At 38.7% G+C, this 22,199-nt stretch overlaps 1 protein-coding gene across 2 annotated transcripts in view; it reads left to right on the plus strand.

The window, feature by feature from the left end:
* AFF2 (ALF transcription elongation factor 2) overlaps positions 1 to 22,199 on the plus strand; it is a gene marked incomplete at its 5' end in the record, with an annotated part of 331,468 nt that overhangs the window by 88,211 nt on the left and 221,058 nt on the right. For both annotated transcript variants that reach the window (XM_082289316.1, XM_082289317.1), the window contains one exon: positions 3,678 to 4,568. In XM_082289316.1, the coding sequence (XP_082145442.1) occupies positions 3,678 to 4,568 (891 nt within the window). The remainder of the gene's footprint in view (positions 1 to 3,677; positions 4,569 to 22,199) is intronic.

The raw sequence follows: 22,199 nt of genomic DNA on the forward strand, positions 1-22,199 counted from the left end.
GGAAGGTCAGGCAGCAAGGGCTGTGTTGCTCTTTAATGCATGTGGGTTGCAGGTCCTGCCTTCGAACCCTGGTGCAACCTGCTCATGCTTGATTTTGCAGAAGGGATCAGAGAAGGGCCTGCAGTGTAACAGCAACAGACATTTGAAAAAGCAATGTTGGAGTTTTCCTGAGAGAAACTGTAATTTTACTACTGAATTGTTGATATCTTTTAATGTTTTGAATTAGTTAAGAGTTTCAGAGATGAGTATTTTAAAAGAAAACAGTAGGAGTATTTTTGCTACGTTTCAAAGGAATTGCCTCAGAGGAGTTCAACTTAAGAAAGAGAACCCAGTGGGCATCATTTCCATTGCGGAGCCTTTGGTGAACATTAAATCGTTTCTCTTTTTCAGGTAAAGCCCCTCCATGCTTTTCAAGCTTAGCATAAAAAAGATCTCAGCTTCTAATCTGTGGAGGTTAGTTTAACTATGAGGCATAAGGAAGTGAATGAATTATGAAACCTCAAGTTTCACACAAATTTTCACAAAACACTTGTAAATGGGGCCTATAAGTTTGAGTGCTTTAGTTCTTTTCTTTGAAAAACTATAATGCAATAGCTAGCTAGCAAATTAGTCTTCCAGTAGGATTCTATTACAGATAGCTTTTGAAAGAAATAGAAGCAAATGCAGGAAGATGTGCATTTCCTAAATTAACAGAAGCCTAGAATGAGGGGGAATGCTACTAGCCATGAGTCATAAACCAGGCATATAATTTATGCCTTGGAATACTGAAAATGCTGCATTTCCTTGATAGCAACAAAATTGTGATTCAGCATGCTGTTCAAAAAATAAGATGTACAGTGGTTTTCTTTAAGAAATCAGCCAATTATCTGGAATATGAAGGTAGAAATTGTCCCCAGTCTGGAAGTAACAAAGAGCAAGCAGAAATTATGACTGGATTTTGTGTTTCTCTTGCTGGTATCCAGGCTTGTCAAGAATTCTGTGCTTCTCGTCAAAGCCCTGAATTTGTTGTGGAAATAAAGTAAAAACATTAATGTTATGCCTTATGTCTTAAATGCAGATAGAACAGTGCACTACATGCCTGAGCTCATTCAGGTTGTAATGCCCAAGTCTGGTCTTAGTTGTGTGTGCTCTAGTTTTATTTAAGCGTAAGCCAAATTACCATTCATAATGGTTTTTTTGCTTTGCAGTCTGGTCCAGAGGCTGCTGAAAAGGGTAATTATCCTTCCATTGACTTCAATAGCCATTGGATATGAGCTTTAGTGTACTTAAAATACACTAAGGGTGTTTAAAATAATTTAATCTCCATGGTTTTCAGTAAATATATTTTTATTAATGTTCCCAGTAAAAGACTATGAATAATAATACCTAACATTTATACAATGTCTTTTATCCCCAGGATGTGAACATTAGGCATAAAAAAGAGTTAATATCAAGCAAGGTTATATTTATCATCATGTGACATGTAAAAGAAAATAAGTTGAGAGAATTAGGTACCTCCAACATAAAATTATAGAAAAGATCTACTTTCAAATTAAAATATTTTCTCTGTGAGGATCTAGACAAGCCATGTAGTGTGCTGGGATGCTGGTGTTACAGTGATGATTTGTTGTCAGTACCTTTTTTTTTTTTTTTTTTTTAACTTGTGCGTTCTGGAAAGTAAGCTAAATGCACCCTGGAAGTGCAGCTGAACCACAGAGGTGAAGGTTGGTGGTCAGGCTCTTTTTGATACTGTTATTTCCCATGTTCTATCCCATAAGGAGTTAAAGTGTTTGGGCAAGGAGGAAACAGAACAAGTATGTAAGTGTTTAGACTTCGAATCATAATTCCTGCTGGGCCCTTAAGCACAATGGAATCTCCTTGTTTTAAATTTGGGGGTTGAACAGAGAGAGCCTGGTTTTGGCTGCTGCCCAAACAGCTCATTGTGCAACTCAGTTGAAGGAGACTGCTCATATACAAAGAGCTTATTCTTGGCTTAGCTAGAATATAATTTTTGCCACTAAAATGACCAACCTAGGGACTTAGTTAGTGAACAAAAGTGATTCGTGGCTCTCCACAACTGGGATTATTAACTGTATCACTTAGGAGCACAGGCAAAATGTATAGAGACGGGAACAACATTGAACAGTTAATTTTTAAATCACTGCCTCAGTGCAGTGCTAATATATGTTACAATCCCTGAGAATGAGCAAAAGGAAATTTGCATTTATTATCTTCTTTTTTTTTAAACATTTTTTATGGCATGTTCAGTACTCTTCTCATCCTCTGACTAGTTCAGCAGTGGATAATATAAGTAGATATTTCAGGAGAAATCCATGCATGAATTTTTTTCATCACTCAGACTTCTCCTTAATACTTGAGGAAAATGGGATCAGGGGCCCAGTAGGATCCCTCACCAAGGACTGTGACGCTCTCTAACCAAGCACAAGCTCATAATGCTAATTTTCCCTGTCTTTATGGCATGGTGTTAAGGTGCCATTGGACTGTGGCACTCTTTGTTTTATTGAGTGAAAAAACACCTCCAAACAGAAGTAGAGCTGGCTGTATCATGACATAACTTTGTCATTTAATTCCAGATTGTAGAAACGAACCATCTGCTTGAACAGGAACTGTAGTTTGGCTTTGTTTTTATCCTTTGAGTCTTGTAAAGCCGTAAGCATGGGGAATAAGATGTTTTAGTTCTCTGCTGGTCATTTCAGTGGAACAGAAAGATCAGTAGGAAGGCTGGTGTTTTGGGTCTCTGTGGGGTGAGTTAGAATAGGAAGAGAAAGGAAATCAGCTGTGTATTAATTATAGCTTCCAGCTTATTTGTCCAGCTTTTTACAAGTGAAAGGGAAAAGGAAAAAGAAACTTCATGCTTCAAAAGGAAAAGTATAATAGCAGTGAAACAAAGATGAGTCAGTATTTATTTAATAATTACTGGAAATCAAAGAAAATCAGGGTTAAGAAATACAACCAGCCTACAGACAGCGGAAGAGTCCCGATGCTTAAGAATGTGGCAATCATGTCTGTTTATGTTCTATGAGAAAACATTTTTGTATGATCTTTTACTTGAACCTATCATTGCGTTTGGTAGAAGCTTTCTCTTCTCTGGATTCAGATGGTAGATACTTCAGGTCAAACTGTACTTTCTGTGGAAAAGTAATTGAAGTTAAACTGGAGTGAAGAGTTTGGTGCTCTTACAGACTACCCAGCTTCTATTTATGACTGTGGGTCAAGGGGCTGATAGAGCAATAACATACTTATATCAACTTGTCTGATTGCAATTCAAATGTTCAGTAGCCAGTAATTGTACGTTCTCGTTTTGCACAATATGAAATGTAAAAGCCCAACATCTCAGATGTAAACCCAGCTTATTTTGCGCCTAACATCCATAACTGATGCAATTTAAACACTTCTCTGAGAGCATATTTAAGAAAATGGGAAGCAGTAGACAAGTGTTACTGATGCAAGCCTGTTTCAAGAGGTTCTTTGAACACAGTTATTGATAGGTTTGTCTTACATAACATATGCAAAATGTAATTGAAATTTAATTAAATGTCAGCATGACACCATTAAACAGCTAACATTTGCCATCTTCTAAGACAACTATTCTGAGCAGTAACTTGTAAATCAGAAATTTACTCACGCTTTTCTTGTCTTTTTTTTTTTTTTTTTTTTTTTTTTTTAATATATTTTAGACAAATAAAGGCGATGCCCTTGCAAACCGTGTCCAGAACACATTGGGAAATTATGATGAGATGAAGGATCTGTTAACCAACCACTCCAACCAGAGCCACCTTGTAGGAATCCCAAAGAATTCTGTCCCACAGACACCCATTGACAAAAATGAACAGAACTTTTTCCCAGAACCGAGAAACAGGATGATCCCATCTCATCAGATCAGCGGTAACACATCAACATCAATGCCTCCGCCTTCTTCATTGTCATCTAATTCTACTTTGCTACACAGTCACCAGAGCAGCAGGAAGTCGAGGACAGACTGGTCACGCAGTGGTCACAACTCCAGTGGGGCCCAGCCAAGCCAATCCAGTGGTCAGCAGAGTCGGACAAAGCACAGCTCTTCTCATGACCAGTCACAGGGCAGGTATGAAGATCTCTATAATTGCCAGAGTGAGCAGCATAAAAGTGGGGGAACTGAGGAAGCAAATCCTATGGCAACATCTTCACATTCAAGGAGGCACACTCATGCAAAGTCAGCACCTGGAGAACACACTTACAAAGAAAACAGTCATTCGAAGTCACCCACAGAGCTTGAGTTTGTAGGCCATGGTCCGGGATCTCCACTTCCTTCCACTTCTTTGTTAACTGCAAACAATGGTCTTTCGACTCAGAATTTCCCACCAGGACTTCACTGTAAAAACAGCATGGTCCAGCAAAAGCCTACAGCTTATGTCAGGCCTATGGACGGTCAGGACCAGGTACCCAATGACTCACCTGAACTGAAACCCCCAATAGAAATTGAGAGTGGATATGGAAATCAGTCCTTTGGAACACTGCTGGAAGGAAAAGTGAACACACCTAGTTCGAAGAACAAAGTACCAAAGCTCAACATTCCTCCTGTTAGTGAAGTAAGTGGTTTAAAATATCTTCTCTCTAGTACTGCTTGAGTATTACATTCACTAAATATTTTTCTCTGGAAATACACAGTTGCATTCCCTGGAATTACAGTGTAAAACATTCCTTCTTCTAGAATGTGCATGACTTCTTTCAGCAGTTTGTTGTGATAGTCCCAGTAGCAATATTTAAAGTAGTTTTTAAAGCACAGTTTGGAACACTAACATTTCTGGTTTATGATTAATATTAAAAGGCTAGATCTCTGTTGGGTGTAATATATGTATACCAGCTATACCGGTTCTGGACAGGGAACTCTTAATATCTCAGTTCATCTGCAATTTTCACTCTTGAATTCTCAGTTAGGAGGTAGTTTGATAGACAGCTTGCTGTTTTAAACTCTAAGGAAAAATGGCAGTGTTCAAATTTCAGTGGTACTAAACCATCCTGCCAGTAAGGAGTTTATTTGCAGAGTTTGCTAAATTCTTTTTTTTTTTCTTTTTATTGGAATTAATGTGACTTAAATTGTGAATAATGCTTATGAAAATATGTCCCATTGAAGCTTTTATGCATTTTGAAGAGCTCTTAATACTGGGATGCAGTCCCAATCTCTGCAACCAACAGTTTAAGCTGTTGAATTTTGTATTGCTGGTCAGTACAGTAGTCCTGTGAGGAACATTTTAGTTGGTTCATATTTGTGTCCATTCCAAGCACAAATGTATAGTAAGGATACAGATTGAACTATTTGTACTCTATATATTTTTTCTCTTAGCCTGAGTTTCTCTAAACCAGTAACCTTTGCAAGGTAGGTGTACAGTGTACATATGAGCAGAATTGCAGGATGTGTTTTTTGTAGCTTTCTGTTTTCCCAAAAATATTTCCCTGCTTGGTAATATTTTTGTCCTAGGAATGAGGAGCAATGCATTCTTAAACCACTTTATTAGAAAAGGTCAGCTTTTTCTATTGGAATAATTGTTTCAAGCCAATAATTTGTTTGACTATTTAAAAACTTGATGTTATTTATTAACATTCCAGGCAGCAACAAAGACTGATGTGTTTTGCAGTAGAGCTTGGAATAATTTTCTGGGAACCGCATCTGAAAACAGTAAAAGGCCTATTTATATCAAGTGGAAGCTGAGGGTTGCTTGCAGATGGTGTTTTATTAGAAAATGTATTTGTTAATAAACGTAGCTTTCTGCAAGATTACTTTACAGATGTTTCTGTTTATTTTTACCTTGGGTTAAAAATCTGCTGGTGTAGATGACTTCAGAGTCTGCTGCGATTTGTCGCTAGCATTGTTTGGCAAGTAAATAATTGCATGCAAAGGAAATAATGATGTTGCAAAAGCAAATACTTTTTTTCACTCTTGCCATCTATTAATGCTGTGAGTCAATAGAGGCGCTTTAAACTGCAGCATTAATGCGAAGTATTTTTGGAAATAAAATGTACCTTTTGCAGTTTGTGTCAACTGTTAAGAATGCATTTTTAATTTCTTTATTTTTGAGTGAAATCCTGGCACTATGAAATCGATTGAGTTGTTAGCAGTGTTGTTTGGGCGCAGAATTTCACCCACACTCTTCTTGCATACCTCTAGGAACCTCTGAGGCGAACGGTTGTGCTTGGAAAGATTCCTAGTTTGCAAAGATGAAAAATTGCATTATGAATTTGTTGCTACTTCAGTTTATGTCCTGTGTAGTGAAAAGTATAGGTGTATAATTAATTTCATTTATATTCAGATAAACAGTAAACTCTAGGCAATTTAGAAATGAACATAGATAATAATCTTAAAGCAGTCTGCATTTTGAGAGTGAATAATAATTTGAAGAGGGAAAGAAAACCCAAAGCTTTGACAAAATAACTTTCCTTTCTGAGACAGAACACAGGACAATAGCCAGACTGATGGATCTTTTACAGGCAAATCTCTTCCTGAGTTGGGAGGGTTGGATTTTTTTGCCCGTGTCAGGAGTGTGAACTTTGGCCCTCTGTGTTTTTCCACAGATGTGTATCCTGAATTTGATTTACCTTGCATTCAGCTATAAAACTCCTTCCATTCCAACATTGTAGATAACTGGTTTAGTTTAAGCTTAATCAGAACTGACAGTGCACACCTGTGAAACCCATAACCTTTTCAGAATGACTGCAGTGAGTGGCTCTGTTGTAATCTTTATACAATTGATGTGGAGGCTTATGATCCTTTGGTGGTGCTTATCAATTTATGAACCTTCCCAAGCCACTTCGAGCCATAGTGATCTGCTTGAAACAATTTTGTTCCTACTCCACAGGTTTCCATCTTAACACTGTTCCAGGTGCTGGTGGTGATCTTCTCCAAGCTAGCAGTAGGAGAGTTACTTTTTTGGGGCATTTCTCCATGATTTGTTCTGTGGTTTTCCTGTATATCTGAGTCCATTTTTTCAAGTTGCTGACTGTATGCAGATAAATGGCACACCAGAAGGTTCATAGTGATTCTCTCAAAATTTTGCTTGCTCTTAAAATGAGGAATTCTGTAAAGAAATAAAATTCTTAGGTGATGGTCCTGCAATAATGGCACCCATTAGGGCATGCAGTGTTGGAAAAGAAAAAGACAGTTCTTGCTATCTTATGGAGAGACAGTGGAATAAGTAACCAAATATTTGAAGAAGCAGATTTAAAAGAAGTGCTCAGACTGATGTGGAAATACGGTGTCATTTATCACAGCTTAATGGAATAGGATGTTGAGTGCCCTGGAAGCATTCTGCCATGTGTAAGGAAGTGATCAATTTTATAACATAATTTGTGTCACTTGAGGTGTTGCTCTAAGAATCTTTGCTCGTTTGCTGGGCCCAATTCTGCCATCAGAGGTGCCCATCCATCTTTCAGCTCCTCTGCAGCAGACAACATTGTTAATGCCTCGCTGCTGGCGTGTCTCTGCCGGGCGATGGATCGTGGGTTAGTGATTTCCGAGGTCATAGAGATTCACAGTAAGTTCACAGAGACCCACCAGGTTGGGTCAGGAGGTAGAGTTAGCAGCTCTTACACACCTGTGGACTAATCCTTGCCTCTTGAGTGGGTGCTGCTGTGTGATTTCCAGACCTTGGCTCACCCCCTCAGAGCCTGTGCAGACCTGACTGCACCATGCGTGGCCATTTCTGGTAGAGAAATAGAAGTACCAGAGCTTCTTTAGATTTTTAGTTATATCATGGAAGTTTTTCTTTGTGATTTTGTGATCCTATTGATTTCTTTTACCTTTTTGCTTTGTTTTTCATATCAGTACTGTTTTCTAAGGGTGAAGGTAAAGCATTTCATGGTTCAGTGCCTTGAGCAAAACCCAGTGTAACCAGTAGTGCCCAGGCCTGGCAGCCCCTGAGGTTCAGAAGTTGTGGAGCAGATCTTTATGAACTGGGAAGCCATAGAGCTATTTTGTGAATTCCTGAGGCACATGAAGAAATGCACCAGATCTCATGACATAGAGTTGATAGCAATGGCCTTGGAGCTAAAACTGGGAGAGAAAATGATAGAAAGCCTCAAGCTGCAAATGTTATTTCCTGTTCCCTTCCTATTAACTCTCATCTCTTCGGTATGTATTACATGCATACTTACATGCACACATGTATATGTTAATTTTGAGATTGCATTTAACATGTGATAAATTGTGGCAAGCCTGGAATATTTCACAGAGCTTTTGTATTATGCAGAATTCCACCTACTTAAATCCTATGATGGCAGATGATTGTTACTTACCACTTGAAGAGAGCTGCATAGTTAAATCCTATGCATTTCTTCAAAAAAGTAGATGTTAGAGACCACAATAACAGCTGATCCTCTCTCTGCTGCTTTAAAATCCAGAATCTTGATACATGTATGTATATTTAAACCTCTAGGAATCAGATGCTTACAAATTATTTCAAATTTACTAACGCAGCAGGTGATAGCTGAAAGCAAGCCTGTGCTTTTCAGACTGGGCTCAAGCACAAATTACTGAGAGCACTGAGTAAAGCAGAGGGTTTTAAGGTCTGTGGGAACATCAGAAGCTGCATTCCTGGAAAACCTTAGGCCCAGTTCCCCAGAACAATGCATGGATTTCCAGTAAATGTTTAGGGATGGGGAATCAAGAGCAATTGAGATGATTTTTGATTCTCAAGGCAAAGTTTTTAAAACTCACTACAGAATTGGCCTCATGTTCCTGCAAAGTAGCAAATGCTCATGTATGAAATTTTCCCAAAAATACAAAGCTAGGAGCAAAGCCAAAAGGCCTACGACATCTATGTCACCACCCACTTAAGGAATAAAAAATTGAGAACTTCTATTTTCACTTTACTTCTAGGAAAATATTTTGACGGGTTCAGTATACTGCAAAGTGATAAGCTTCTGTTACGTGTTTCAAATCATTCTGTTATCGCTGCATGTATTGATTTGCTCGGTGCTTTCTGAGCTAGCTATAAAAAAGGCTGTTCTCCTTCTGCATTAAAGAGCAAGAAAAATTGACAGGTAGATAACCATATTGATTGAACCTAAATAGTAAATGCAAGAGGCTTATATATGACTTATAAAACTCTTTGGAGGAACCAAAGCCAGCATAATATTTTTTTTTTTTTAATTAAATAGAAGGTAGATGCCTTTAACCAGCCCCACCCCTTTTTGATATACATGCTACTCTAGTTGCCAACTGTAGTACATTACCATAGTTCTGGGCAAATCACTTTTTTCAAATGCCAGCTTCAGCTGTCCCCCAGACTTTGAGCTTGGAAGAAGAATGGACTGAATCACGCATTAAGATGAAATCCCTTTGCTTGGTTCATATTTCAAAAGTCTGAGGCCAGAAACAAACCCAAAGAGCAGTATTTCTTGCAGTATTAGAGGTTACAGCCATATGTTTTTAATTTGTAAATACTGTGAGAAGTAATGTTCTTATGATACTTCTAAATGAAGACCATATGACACCACTCGACTGAAGACCTCTTATTGTGGCCTTTTGAAGGCTACTGTCCAATGGTCTGGACAATGGCTAGCAAAGCTGTTTTGCAGGGACAGCAGGAGGACAGCTTGTCTATTTTAAATCAAACATAAATAAGCATATTTAGGGCCTGATTTTGAACCACTGTGACCAGTGGGATGTTTGCATTTCAGAACAGGGCACTTAGAGTCACTTGAATAAGTGTGGCTAAAAGAACTGACCATGTGTGTTTGGTTTGGAGAAAGAAGGGTTAGGTTGCTTCTTTCCCATTGTGCATTTGTTAGTGGGTTTTTGTTTTGTAAGCTACTCCTAATTTTGACTTGCTGTGAGGAAGAAAAACAGTCTGAGTGAAGTTAGAGTTAACTCTGTGAAGAGTCAGACCTGTGGTGGCTTGAAGAGTGATTTATTTTTTTTTAAAACCTTTTTGAAATTCCCAGTACCAGAGTAATTGCTTGTCTCATTTGGTGTCTTATGAAATGTCACAAAGTAAAATGACCTCAAAGGCTTTGGGGAGAGCAGTAGAAGTATTTGTTTGGCTTGAGCAAAGATGTGAAGGCATCATTCAAAGGCTGCAGGGGGACTGTAGGGTGTCATATTCATAACTTTGGTAATAAATTTGGTGTATGACTATGGAAGAGTCACTTTTTTAAGGAAAATACCACAAGCTGTGTAAAACCAGCATTAAGTCTTGTGTTATCTTAATGTTGACTGTTAATGTACCTTTTGAATAATAACCAGGAGTTGGTAGAGCTAATTTTTCAGCACCTTGTATCCATCCATCTGACATGCAAATGCATAAGGAAGGATGTTCTTGGATCTTGGTAGTCTGCTTAGTTGTCAGCTAACAAGGGCATTCTTTTAGGACCAACCTAGCAGGTGGAACAAAGTTGAAGCCTTTACACTATTTTTTTAATACTTTTCTGGAACATAACCTACTTTAATAAAAAAACTCTCTCTGAACAGTGAAATAAGCAATGCTCATGTAAGAAAAGATGGAAAAATGCCATTTTCATGTATTTGAATGTTTCATGATGTGTGTTTTCACTCTGGGCTGTGATCAGCCCTCAAGTGAACAGAATGCCTGCTTCTTTCTGAGAACAGGATGGACAGATATTCAGGTATCAGCATTTGGCCTTCTGTACTACAATGAATGGCCATTTGTATACTTTACCTTAATCTATGTTAAATTTTATTTTATCTGATGCAACCTCTAAAGTAACACACAGCTAGTTTGAAAAAAACCTACCTACATATTCACTGCTCATTCCTGTCATAACTTTCAGATGTTTTTTTCACAAGCCTTATTCTTCATAGAGAAGCTAAGGTTTTAAATAGTCTGAGAACACAGAAGTCACATGTTTTTTCAAGTGCAGGCAGGAGAGTGTGCACACATTTCTGCATGGGCAGTGACAGCTGTTGTGAGTCATTACTGGGACTGAGCCTGGGGCTTCTCAGGACAGCCTCTGCTTCTTGAACAAGAGCAGGGACTCTCCCTAGAAGCTATAATTTACTTTCTCTCAGTGCCGCTCATTTGGTGAATATGATGAAAACATTGCATCCAAGACACACCTGTTAAATGTGTAAAAAGAAGCATAAAGAAAATCAGTGGGTGTAAATGCAGACTTGGAGAAGAAAGTTTTAATCCTGATGAAAATGTTAGTCAAGTAGAAAATTAGACTGTGGTATCTGGTAGGTGCAGATCAGTAAGGAGCAACTGGAATGCTCTCTTGCAAATGCCAGGAATCTGGACAGCTGAATGGTGTAGAATGTGATTGGGTATTGTAGACAGAGTAGGAAATCAAACATAAAACACTTCAAATGTTACATGAGCAGTTGAGACAGAAATACAGCTAGCGAAAGGCAAAGGAGGAGGGACAGCACCATATCTTAGAAGCTGAGTGAAGATTTACAGAGAATATTGCAAGACATAAAACCCAGGAAAATAATCAGAAGAAATGGTTACTTAGGTGAGGAGGACACAAAGGAGATGTAGGTGTGATGTGAACATACAGTGCATTCTGATTTGTCTTTCAGTAGGAACATGCTGACCACAGAGCAGAGGATGTACAGTGGGTGTAAGCACAGCGAAACTGGACTCACCTTATGGGAGAGAGGAACTACAGTACTCAGGTGTGGTCACCTTTCTGATGGAGATCACAAGAACAGAAGTGCTTAACTGCTCTTAAGCTGATCAGACTCCATCTCATGAAAAGCTGGATCAATACTCAGGTCACTGCTCCCTGGTCCCAGGCAGCCTCTCCTGCTTTCTCTCCTGAATTCTCACAGGTGTGAGGTGCTTACTCACATGCACACCTCAGGGTGTTTTCTGTGCTTCAGTTTGTTGACATGCAGAATTACACTCTGATTTTAAACCATTGCAACAACACAACATGAATCATTTTTATAACATACCTTCAAAATGTGAAAATCAGAGGAGGTCTTACATGAGCATTTCTGGTGTTATGGCCAGAGCCACCCCACTATAAGCTGTAGTCTCTGATTCAAGTATGGAAAAGCATTTAGGAGCTGCAAGTGAAAACATCATATGGGAATACTTTAATAAAAAAACCCATAGTGAAAGAAAGTTGAACATAAAACTTGGCAATGCTCCATGAACTGCAGATATAGGTTAAAGATATTTAGTTGGCAGGAGATTGCTGGTGTATTAGCAATGTTGGGGAAAAAATCTAATTTCTGTATTTTGGCTTGTGCAGTAAAGAAATTCCTCCCACATAAATATGTTCATTTCACCTTCTGGGAAGTAAAGAAAGGAAACTGTAGCTGCAGTCTGTTATTTAATCTTCCTGAAATTAGCATTTGGTGCTCAGGAAGATTGAAAGATTTAATGCCAATGCCTTCCTCAAAAGAAAGAAATGACACACCACATATGCTTTAGCACTGGTTAGACTGTTAAATGGAATTAATCAAAATCCATGTTAAAATATTTCCATGTGTTAATTAGCAACAGTTTGGAACATTAAAATACATATTGGCTTGGGAATAAATTAGTGAAGAAATATCAGATTGAGTTTGTGGGGTTTTAATTGCAACATAATATACTGTGTGTTTTAGAAAGGTAAATGTAAATACACTCCTCTGAAACACTGTGGCAATGTGCATTTAAAAATTGGGCAATGAACCAATCTAAAACAGGCTTTTGTTATGGCAGAGAGATACCATTTCCCATTTTAAAAGAAACATTGGATTGTTCCCTCATATAATAAAGCGAGAGAAAAGCAGTTTAGAAATTCTAAGAGTTTCATCTCAGGCCAAAAGAAGTTTTAAAATCTCCCCTTTGAAAATCAGTGTGATGTAGCAAATACCAACACCAGGTCTCCTGTTGTGAGTAGAGAAATTCACTTCTGCCTTTCTCTTCCTGCTGGGTCATTGCAAAGTTTGTTTTCCATTCTCTCATACTGAGTCTTAAGAGCAGCAGAATAGCATAAATTTAGGTAAGTATGTAAATGGAACAAACAGTATTCATACTATTAAATTAGTACACACAAGGCAGGTAGAGAAACCTATTATATCATTATAGATCCTAAACTCCTAACTGATAAGAGGCCATGGTTGGCCCACAGAGTATCCATTTCTTTTCCTAGGGAGGGAATGACTGTTCTTTTTCACGACAAAAGAGCATATAGAAACCACCTCCAACAGGTTTCTTGGAGTTGCATTTTAGGTTTGATCGCCCACAGTCCCATTAGTGGGGATGATTTGTGTATGGGCAGTGCAGGAAAGTTAGAAAAGGCATGTGGTGATTTTCATTTTTTCTATGGGTGCTGCTCACCTAGCTATTTGTCCTGTAACACTGAGCTTAAAGAAAAGGTCTTGGGGAGCCAAGGGAGGAAAAGGCAAGATAAGTACAGATTCTGTCACTTTCCAGGCTAATGAGCCTATTTTTGCTTGGATTCACAACAATCTCTGAGAGAAGTCAGCGATCATAGGTCTAAGCCTCAATCCCCATTAATACTGCCAATTAATACTGCCAGTCTAAACATATTTCAGTTGATACATGCTGCTTTCCCTTGCACACGTCAGAATAATTTCCCTTTGTTATATCCCCCAGATGTGTAAACTCGTTGGGTTATGTTTCACTGAACTGCAAGCTGTGATGCTTAAATCCACAAGACAAGCTGGAAATTACTTCTGCTGTTTGTAAATACCCAGGCATCCATTTACATTTGCCAGTATTTTAAATATAAACATTGAGATAATTCTTTCTTAAATATGTTAAAACACTAATATATACTTTGTAAACTTAGAAAATCATAAGGATCCTCAGGTGGCCTGGGGGAGTCAGGATTTGGATTTTCTTACTTACGAGTTCACCCTGAATGAAGGCTTCACATCCTGGTCAGTAACCTTAACTCAGTTTAATCCTTTTTGATGTCAAGAAATCTAACCTTCATGTCACCAGAAACTAGAAACTTCCCCTAAAAATATAATTTGTACTAGCATATGCTACTTACACTTGAACATGGTTAATTTTGAACCTCTCTTTGCATCCAGGAGTAGCTTTCTTAAGCGGCTTCCTTGTGAAGAAAAACTTCACAGTTTATTTTGCATTGGAATAAAGAGAGATTGTAACATCTTTCCTTCCCGCCAACACATGCAATTACACATTGACATGAAATATGGCACAAATTTAGCTAGGGAAATTCTAAAAAGGGTACTTTTTATTCAAAACAATTATCCTAGCAGCCACATCATTTGCTCCACAGTCCCGTGATCATGAAGGTCACCATTTAACATGGGTTCATGGCAAGCACCACGCACTGTGGTGTCATGGACCACAAATGGTTTGCAGATCCAAAGTTTGGAAATGAGGGATTTCAAGCTTTGCCAGTATTTCTGAGAGCAAAACTTGGCCATTAAAGTTTCCTGAAGTCTGTGGAGTGACAATAGCCAGTAAGGGGATATACATTGCCTGTGCCAATGGTTAACATTTTTTCGTTGTCATAAATTATTTCTTTCACTACCAGATAGAAAATGACTGGGCAGAGTGGAATGGAGGCAGGGCTGCATTCAACCAGTTTCTGCATACTGAATACAAAGAAGTATGTTTAAATCCCACTATATTTTACATACAAGTGCTATTGCTTTTTCCCTTCCATGTAGTGATAAACTGGTTCTTGTCAGTTCCTTGACACATAAAATACCCAATTCACTGTGCTAAAGCTAAAGAAAATAAACCAGACTGAGAAGCAGATCCTTCTCTGTGGGGTATCGAGGTGATGGTGAAATACAGCCAGGCTAGACCTGTCCTGCCCTTTTGTGACGGTATTGCTGTGGGTAATCCCAGCAATTCCATATGAGGACTAAGGTTTTTCAATTTTGATTAGAAGTTGTTAAATTGGATCATAAATGATCAGTCTGAATACGACTTATTTAGGACTGAAAGCAAGAGTAGGATGTAGAGAATTATTGCTCTTCAGAGGAGAAGAAAAATTAAAATTTGCAAATGCTGTTTTCGTAAACACGTTTTATTAAGATGTAACTGCACCTGCATTTCATCAATAAAATTGTTTGCTACAGTTTTTAATATACTTTGATATATTGAATATATTTGATTTATTTTGATAATAATGGGTTTTTTCTGCTTTTATTAGAATTCTACATGCTATAAGTCCCTAATCCCAAGTATCAGATTCTGTGAGAGATGGCCTGTTTACTTATAATTTTCATCCCCCTTTTTCAGAGCCAGTGTTTTAGCTATAATGAAGACTTCAGATAAGCAACCAGATTTCAGATGCTAAATGGTTTAACTAAATCAGGAATATCCTATTACTATTGACTTTGCTTGGTTGCAAGAGCCAGGTGCTAGAAAGAAAAATACTGCCTTTGTGTTAGCATTTTAGTTTTTCTGAGGAGCACACTTTGCAAACAAATCTGAGCTTCCCCAGTTGCTGGTTTTTGGTTCATTGAGGAGTGGTCTCTGAATATGTGAAATAAAGTTCTTTTGGTTGAAAGGAAAACAAGAGATGTTCTGCAGGGGTGCCAATAACATGCTCCAGCTGCTCTCTGGTGCTCAGGAGGAGTCACACTAGTGCCACACAGCCCCTTCTCCCTCCTCCTTTCCCCCAAGACATGCACCCTGTGTTCTCTGGCTTCTTGGCACCGACACTCTCCTCAGATTGACTTCTGCCATGCTGCATTTCTTACTAGTGGAGATGCAGCTTCCTTCTCTGGCCCTGGGACAGGTAGTGAGTGCCTTGGGATAAATTACTTGTCCTAGTAGTAGAGAAAGGGCACCTGACTTCGACAGCTTCCCTGTAAGAACCATAAATGCCTGTATCAGCAGGTGACAGCAATGGAGAGGACCCTGCCTTCTCCTCACCATGGCCTGCACTCTCCAGCTCTTTGAGAAGGGAAAACTTCTGTGAGTGCTAGAGGCAGCTTCCAAAACTAAGCACCTTCAGAGGGAACTGATCTTTACAGCCAAGCATGGAAGATTTTCCATGACAAATCTCAGATGGGGTTTCAGAAGTGGGTGCTCAGAACAATTCTCTGTGTTTTTGGCTGGTCCAGTCATTTTGGTTTCTAGGGCAAGGCAGATGGCAGGTCACTGGAGGATAGAAGGGAACAGGGAGAGGGATTTCCCCTTTATTAGCCACAATAAATATGTTTGTTCAAGAACAAATAGCTGAAATAAGACAAGCAGCTCTGATGCTGAAGAAAAGGCTGTTTGTATCAAATACATAGGAAATACTGTTCCCAGATGAACCACTGTAAGGATTGTCCTTTAACGAAGCCAAGTTCACTTGGGATCCTGTGGAAAGGCCTTGTATTTCATTTGTTTTCCTATTAGCTAACACGGGGTGCTACATGTTGAGATGTGATTGTGGGCACCTGTTTCTTCAAAGTACTGGAAGGAAAATTGTCTTCTGCACTGTATTAACTTGAGCTTTTGTGGACTTCATGGAGGATTATTTTTCTGGCAGTGATTCACCAATTTGTGTTCTCTGTGTGCATATGTATAAATCCAAAATTATAGCTAAGCAGTACATAGACAGTCAGGTGAGCACTTAAAATACAGAGGTTTGAAAGGTTTTTCCTGGTACAGTGCTATGATTTCACAATAGATCACACATGATAAAAGTGGGAAGGAATTACAGATTTTGTTGCTTTGTCTCCTGTGACATGGAGATCTTCACTGCATCTGGTTTCTGGTTTTGGCCCTGAATAGACAAATATCACAGACCCTAACAATTGTCATTTCTGGTCCTTCCACCAGAAATTAGACCCAAGGGAAGCAGTTTTCAGCTGAATGTTCTCTGCTCTGTTCAATGCTTAAATTTACTGGCATTGCTTGCCTGTCCCTTGCTGAGTGGGATCATACAGTTACTTCTTAAATTCTTTTTTGTTCCCACAACTACTTTCCTACTTAGTCCCTTTCCAAACAAGGCAAGATCCCCTTTGCCCACAATGTTGATGTCCCATTACTCTTGGGACTTACTGTTTCCCCTGTTTCACTCTTATATACCATCAGATGCAGATTGCAAATAGCTGGGGTGTTGTGCCAGCAGCACAACATGTATGCTGTTGTCACAGAAAAGTCTGAAAATTTTAAGTGAGTGCTTTGTACCTGAGAAGCAATCTAATATCTTCTGTTAGGAAGCTTTGAGTGAACAAGCTGCTCTTAAACCTTGAGGTGATTATAATACATGTGTATGAGGTGTGGAGCCAAAGCTTCTGTATTTATGTGCATAAGAGAAGGTATTCAAATGTGTTCTCCCACCATTTTTCGTGTATTTTTACAGTGGTGATGGCTGGACTTTGCATATGGATTATTGTAATCCTACATCCTTGTAGCAAAGTCTCACCTTGGATTGAGTGTCACATTGGGCAAAGAACATAGGAGATATTTTGGAACAGTTTTCCTTCATGAATGATTCTTTCTCTCTGCTCTGAGAAAGGGGGGGAAAAAAAGCCACAGGACTGCATTTACCACAGCGTTGTGTTTGAGCTAATAAACTGTGCTGAGAGCCTCAGCTCAGGCTTACACTTTATTTTTTCTAACCTGAAACACAGACTGACATAACTCAGGTCTGCCCACAATAGACAGCACAAATATTCCTTGAAAGGATTCCAAATGTTTCAAGGCCTGGAGTTTCTGTATTTAAAAAGATGTGCCATATAGGATGTGTATAAAGGTACTTGAAAATTAAACAAAATGTGCACACAGCTCTGTTGAGATTTTGGGAAAAAAATTGGTAAATTGCAGAATTCATTTGAAAAGACAAAACACCAGTCTACAACAACAAGAAAAAAGAAAACAACCCACATCCAGAAACAATGAAAAGCCAGCAGTGTCATTTTGCATGTGGCTGTTATGCAAGGCTCCACAGGGATTACCTTTATCACTGGGCTCTCCAAGTTGCTGCATCTTGCATAACACACTTGCACAACAAGCACCACTTCACAGGAGCAGGTTTGGAGCCAGGGCAGCACTCACTGCCACTGACATTGGCTGCAGTGTTTTGTGAGAATGCTCTGAGCCATTCCAACACTAAGGGTAGAAAATGGAGTAAAGGAGACTGCTGGGGAAAAAGGAGAAAACTAACCCACTACATATCAGTCTTGCACAACTAAAAGAGATACAAGTATTTATTTCAAAATCTGGTGTCTAAGCGTATTAGTTTTACCAACAAGGAAAAATTAATTCATTTTCTCCTGGAGGATCTGTTTGTCTTCCTGCCAAAGTCAGTGTAATTTTTATTTTTGGCTTCATGGAAGCAATTTTTGAAAACAACTTTTAGCCCTTTAGAGTTAAGCTTAATAGATCAAAAGTATTCTGCATGTTCCCCACTCTCATACATAAGGTTAATAGATAAAAAAGTGTTCTCCACTTCCCTCCTCTCTTACATCTATACCTTCTCCATATTATGCCAAACAGTGAGATCCAGCAATGAACCTACTCTTCTGCAAAGATATTATTTATAAGTACCAAATTACAAACCCACAGTTGCTTACAGAAAACTTGTCATTGTGTTCAGTAGTGGTTGAATCAAGACCTGTAAAAATAAATTCAGAAAGGACCATTCTAAAATTAGCACATACCAATGATGACTGCATTACAGAGTGGACTGGACTATTTATGCTATCCTCTTATGTAGCACTTCAAAACACAATTTCCACTGAAACAAGCTCTTGGGAAAATAAATGGAGAAGTTTCCAAATACTATCACTGTTTCAGTATTCATACATAATAAACCCAGCTTCTGTAAATAACTCATTTTATCTGTCAAACATTGTAGGCACATGTGCCACATTTACTGTCACTGGGGTCGTAAATAAACAATGTATCTGTCTACACATTACTTATGTCTGGAGGAAATGAACAAGTACACATGAAGAACAGTGTAGAACGTATTGTAATTGTATAATAAATAGTTGGTGTTGCTATTGCTAATTACTTTAATTACATCTGAACTTAAAAATACAGTTCATAATTCAATGCAGGATGCAAAAGGGTAATGCTCAAACAAAATTAAGTACCTATTTGTTAAATGCATATCTACACTCACTCAAGTACAACTTTGGACTTGAGACATTTTGTCTCTTTATTGTGAACAGAACAACAGAAAATAGCCCCCTCCAAACTGCACAAGCAGCACTTGGATCCAGGCAGTAACTGATGCTCTAATGATGCTTGACTTTGTAATGGGAATCTTCTTGAAAGGGCATTTGCAGATTTTCAATCCCATCATGATCAGTGGTGTTCTCTATGTATACCCATATAGAGTTTACGTTTGGGTTTAGAGTGTAGGCCCTGACTCTGGTTTACTTTGTATCAGTGAGCCAGACTTGTCACAATGGACTCTTTTCTGACAGTGTTTGCAAGTTTCTGGTTAAGTTTGTACAGTGCCGCTTGTTTGTGATCACATTTAGGCACCAGAGATAGAAGGAGACTTCTAATGAGATGCCAGAATATCAGGAGTCTGCCTTTGCCCACTGGACTATCTTGGTGGCAAAGATATGTTCTGTACACTTTTAATTTTGCCTTCTGTAGGCAGCATTGTCACTTAAAAGACCAATTTCTGAGCCTATCTTAGAATTATTTGTTTCTTGATATGTGCTAGAAAACAGGCAAATCCAAACCCAAAACTCAGATTCCCTTCAGCCCCTTCTAAATGTATTGTACTTTTGCTAGGGAAAAAAAAAGTTCATCAACCAATTAGGTATGGATAGGGGTAACACATTTGATTTATGATAGAGTAAAGTTAAGCTCTGAGCCAAAGTGATAGTAGACCTTGTATTTGTATTGTTAGATCATATTTTCATTATTAATTATAGAGTTATTATGATCTAATGTCTGTACTAACCACTCATACTGCAAGAGAGACAATGTTATAAAACAAAACAAAAGCGTTTATAAATTTTGTTGATTGGCTAAAATACACTTTTTTTTATTAATAGTCTTTTACCTAAGCTAATGAGCCAGAATATTATGATTTCAGACATTAGTGCTATTAATGTAATAGCTAATGATGATAAAATTCAGCCCTTAGGTATTTCCATGGATCTCTTGGTAACTTATGAATGAGCAGAGCTTGACCCTACTTGCTTTGCTGAAACACCAAAACACCACAATAAAGGACTAAGGTAGATTTAATCCTGGGATGATTAAGTCACAAGGTAGCTGTGTCATTGAAAAGAAACAGATTTACTTCTGTCTGCCATTTATGTGGCAAGAATCTATTGTGTGCATCAGTGCTATTTTCCTCTGACATTGTTAAATATCTGATAAGTTGTTTTCTGACATGCATAACATTGCAAGTGGAGTGCCAGAAAGCATGCACATGTGATCTGTAAGGATCTGGATTATAACAGCATTGCAATGAGAAGAATTCCAGTGCAGGCATGTCTTGTTAACAGCCCTTCCATAAGTGCTTAAGTTCAAATTAACTGTTCTGAAACCCAAATTAGAGTCAAATCTGATGTGAGCCAATTTACTCTGCACAACAATCATGGGCAATGAAAAGTGTTCTGCTAGATTGCTGTTTAAATCGGATCACTATAGCTCCCTCGGTGGGAAAGGAGTGCAGGATAACAATGGCCAGCAGCTAAATGTAATTTAATTATTGGGTTTACATATTGGTTAGTTCTTGCATTGTTTAAAAAGAAACATTTTCCAGCCAGGTGTACAATGTCTGGCCAATGTTAGAAATCATTATAAAAAGCTGGAAGAATAATAGACTGCTGATCTAACACATTTAAATTAAGCAGGGTCTGATCGTTGAATGTTGAAGGGTGGGGAGTTCATTTCCATCGAGGGCTGACATTTTGTCCTCTTTGTGTATTGCATCGTTAGTGGTATAATACATGCAGAAATATGATGATGAAAGGCCTGAAGACTCAGTTTGAAAATACAGCTTCGTTAGGGCTGAAATATCTGTTGTTTCACACAGTTTTTCTGGTTGAAATCACGTGGTGAATTTGAGACCCTCCATTTAATATTTACAAACCAAACAAAAATCTAATAAGATGTCAGCCCAACTTTATCTTTCAGCTGTCCTAGACTGTCTCATAACTGAAAGACACTACAGGTTGCTGAGGGTAAGGTGGAGAAGGGTGTCACTGTACTAATACTGCACTTTTTTCTCCAAGTTCCTTCTTTTGCATCGTAACAGCAAAATTCCATATCACATCCGTGTTTGATATGAAATTGCTTGATAGGGTGTGATGACACATTCATTTTATGTTAGCAGCATAATTTAACTGCTCCATTTTTTTAAACCATTTGCAAAAGTGCCTGAAATGTGTGCCTTATAAAATAGGGTCATTACAGCTATGGTTGAATTGGCATTTCAGTAATAAACCCTTTGTGGAGGGCTAGATGTTAATGCAAAACTTCTATCATTATAAATACGAATCCGTCAGCAACAATATGGAGTGACTTCAGTAAATGGACCTGGGAAAACCTAAATGATGGCACTGTGGCTCTCAAAGCCCTGACATCATGCCACCAAAATGTTTGCTAGGGTGATACAAGTGGAGAACCTGATTGGTTGGTTGAGGGAGGAATGCTGCTCATGGATCAGGCAGCACCCTTGGCCAGGAGTGGCTGGCACTGCTGTGTTTGGAAGGCAGAAGGCGGAATTGCTGTCCTCTAAACGTAGCCCCAGTCTGTGCCTGTATTTCATACAGGCACCAAAGCCCATCTCAGTTTGTGTCTCTGTGGCATCAGGGATCCAGCCCTCTGTCTTTACTCAAGTAAAGCCTACTGCAATAAAAATGAGTGTCTCCCAGTAAAATTGATACAGCCCTTTGTGCTCTTTTTCAGGAGAATGTTTTTCATACTGTGCTGAGAATAGCAGTCTCTGGATTGCATATAGAGAACTGAACAAAATGATTTGTGTGCCAGAGCTTCTTGTCTCATTATTTTCCTGCCCTTTTTTTTTTTCAAGGAAGTTGCTTCAGCTGTGCTTCTCTGAGGGATAAAAGGCATTCCCATGGTAAACTGAGAGCATCTGCTGTTGCTCAGAGAAGGCTAAATGCGGACCTGAGATTTGGATTTGGAGTAGGTTAGTGGACACATGAAGAATCCTTCCAGGTGTAGCTGTCTGAGAGCAGAACCTCATGTATAGTCGCAAATACATATCCCTCCTCTTTTCCCTGAGATAAGGGATGGAAAGAACAGTTGCCTCAGCTTCACCACCAAAGCTAAGTCCTTAAGGAATTTAAATATTTGCACTGACTTAGATCTTGTCAG

The sequence above is a fragment of the Coloeus monedula genome, assembly GCF_965178545.1.
Source record: "Coloeus monedula genome assembly, chromosome: 12".
Classification (NCBI taxonomy): domain Eukaryota; kingdom Metazoa; phylum Chordata; class Aves; order Passeriformes; family Corvidae; genus Coloeus; species Coloeus monedula.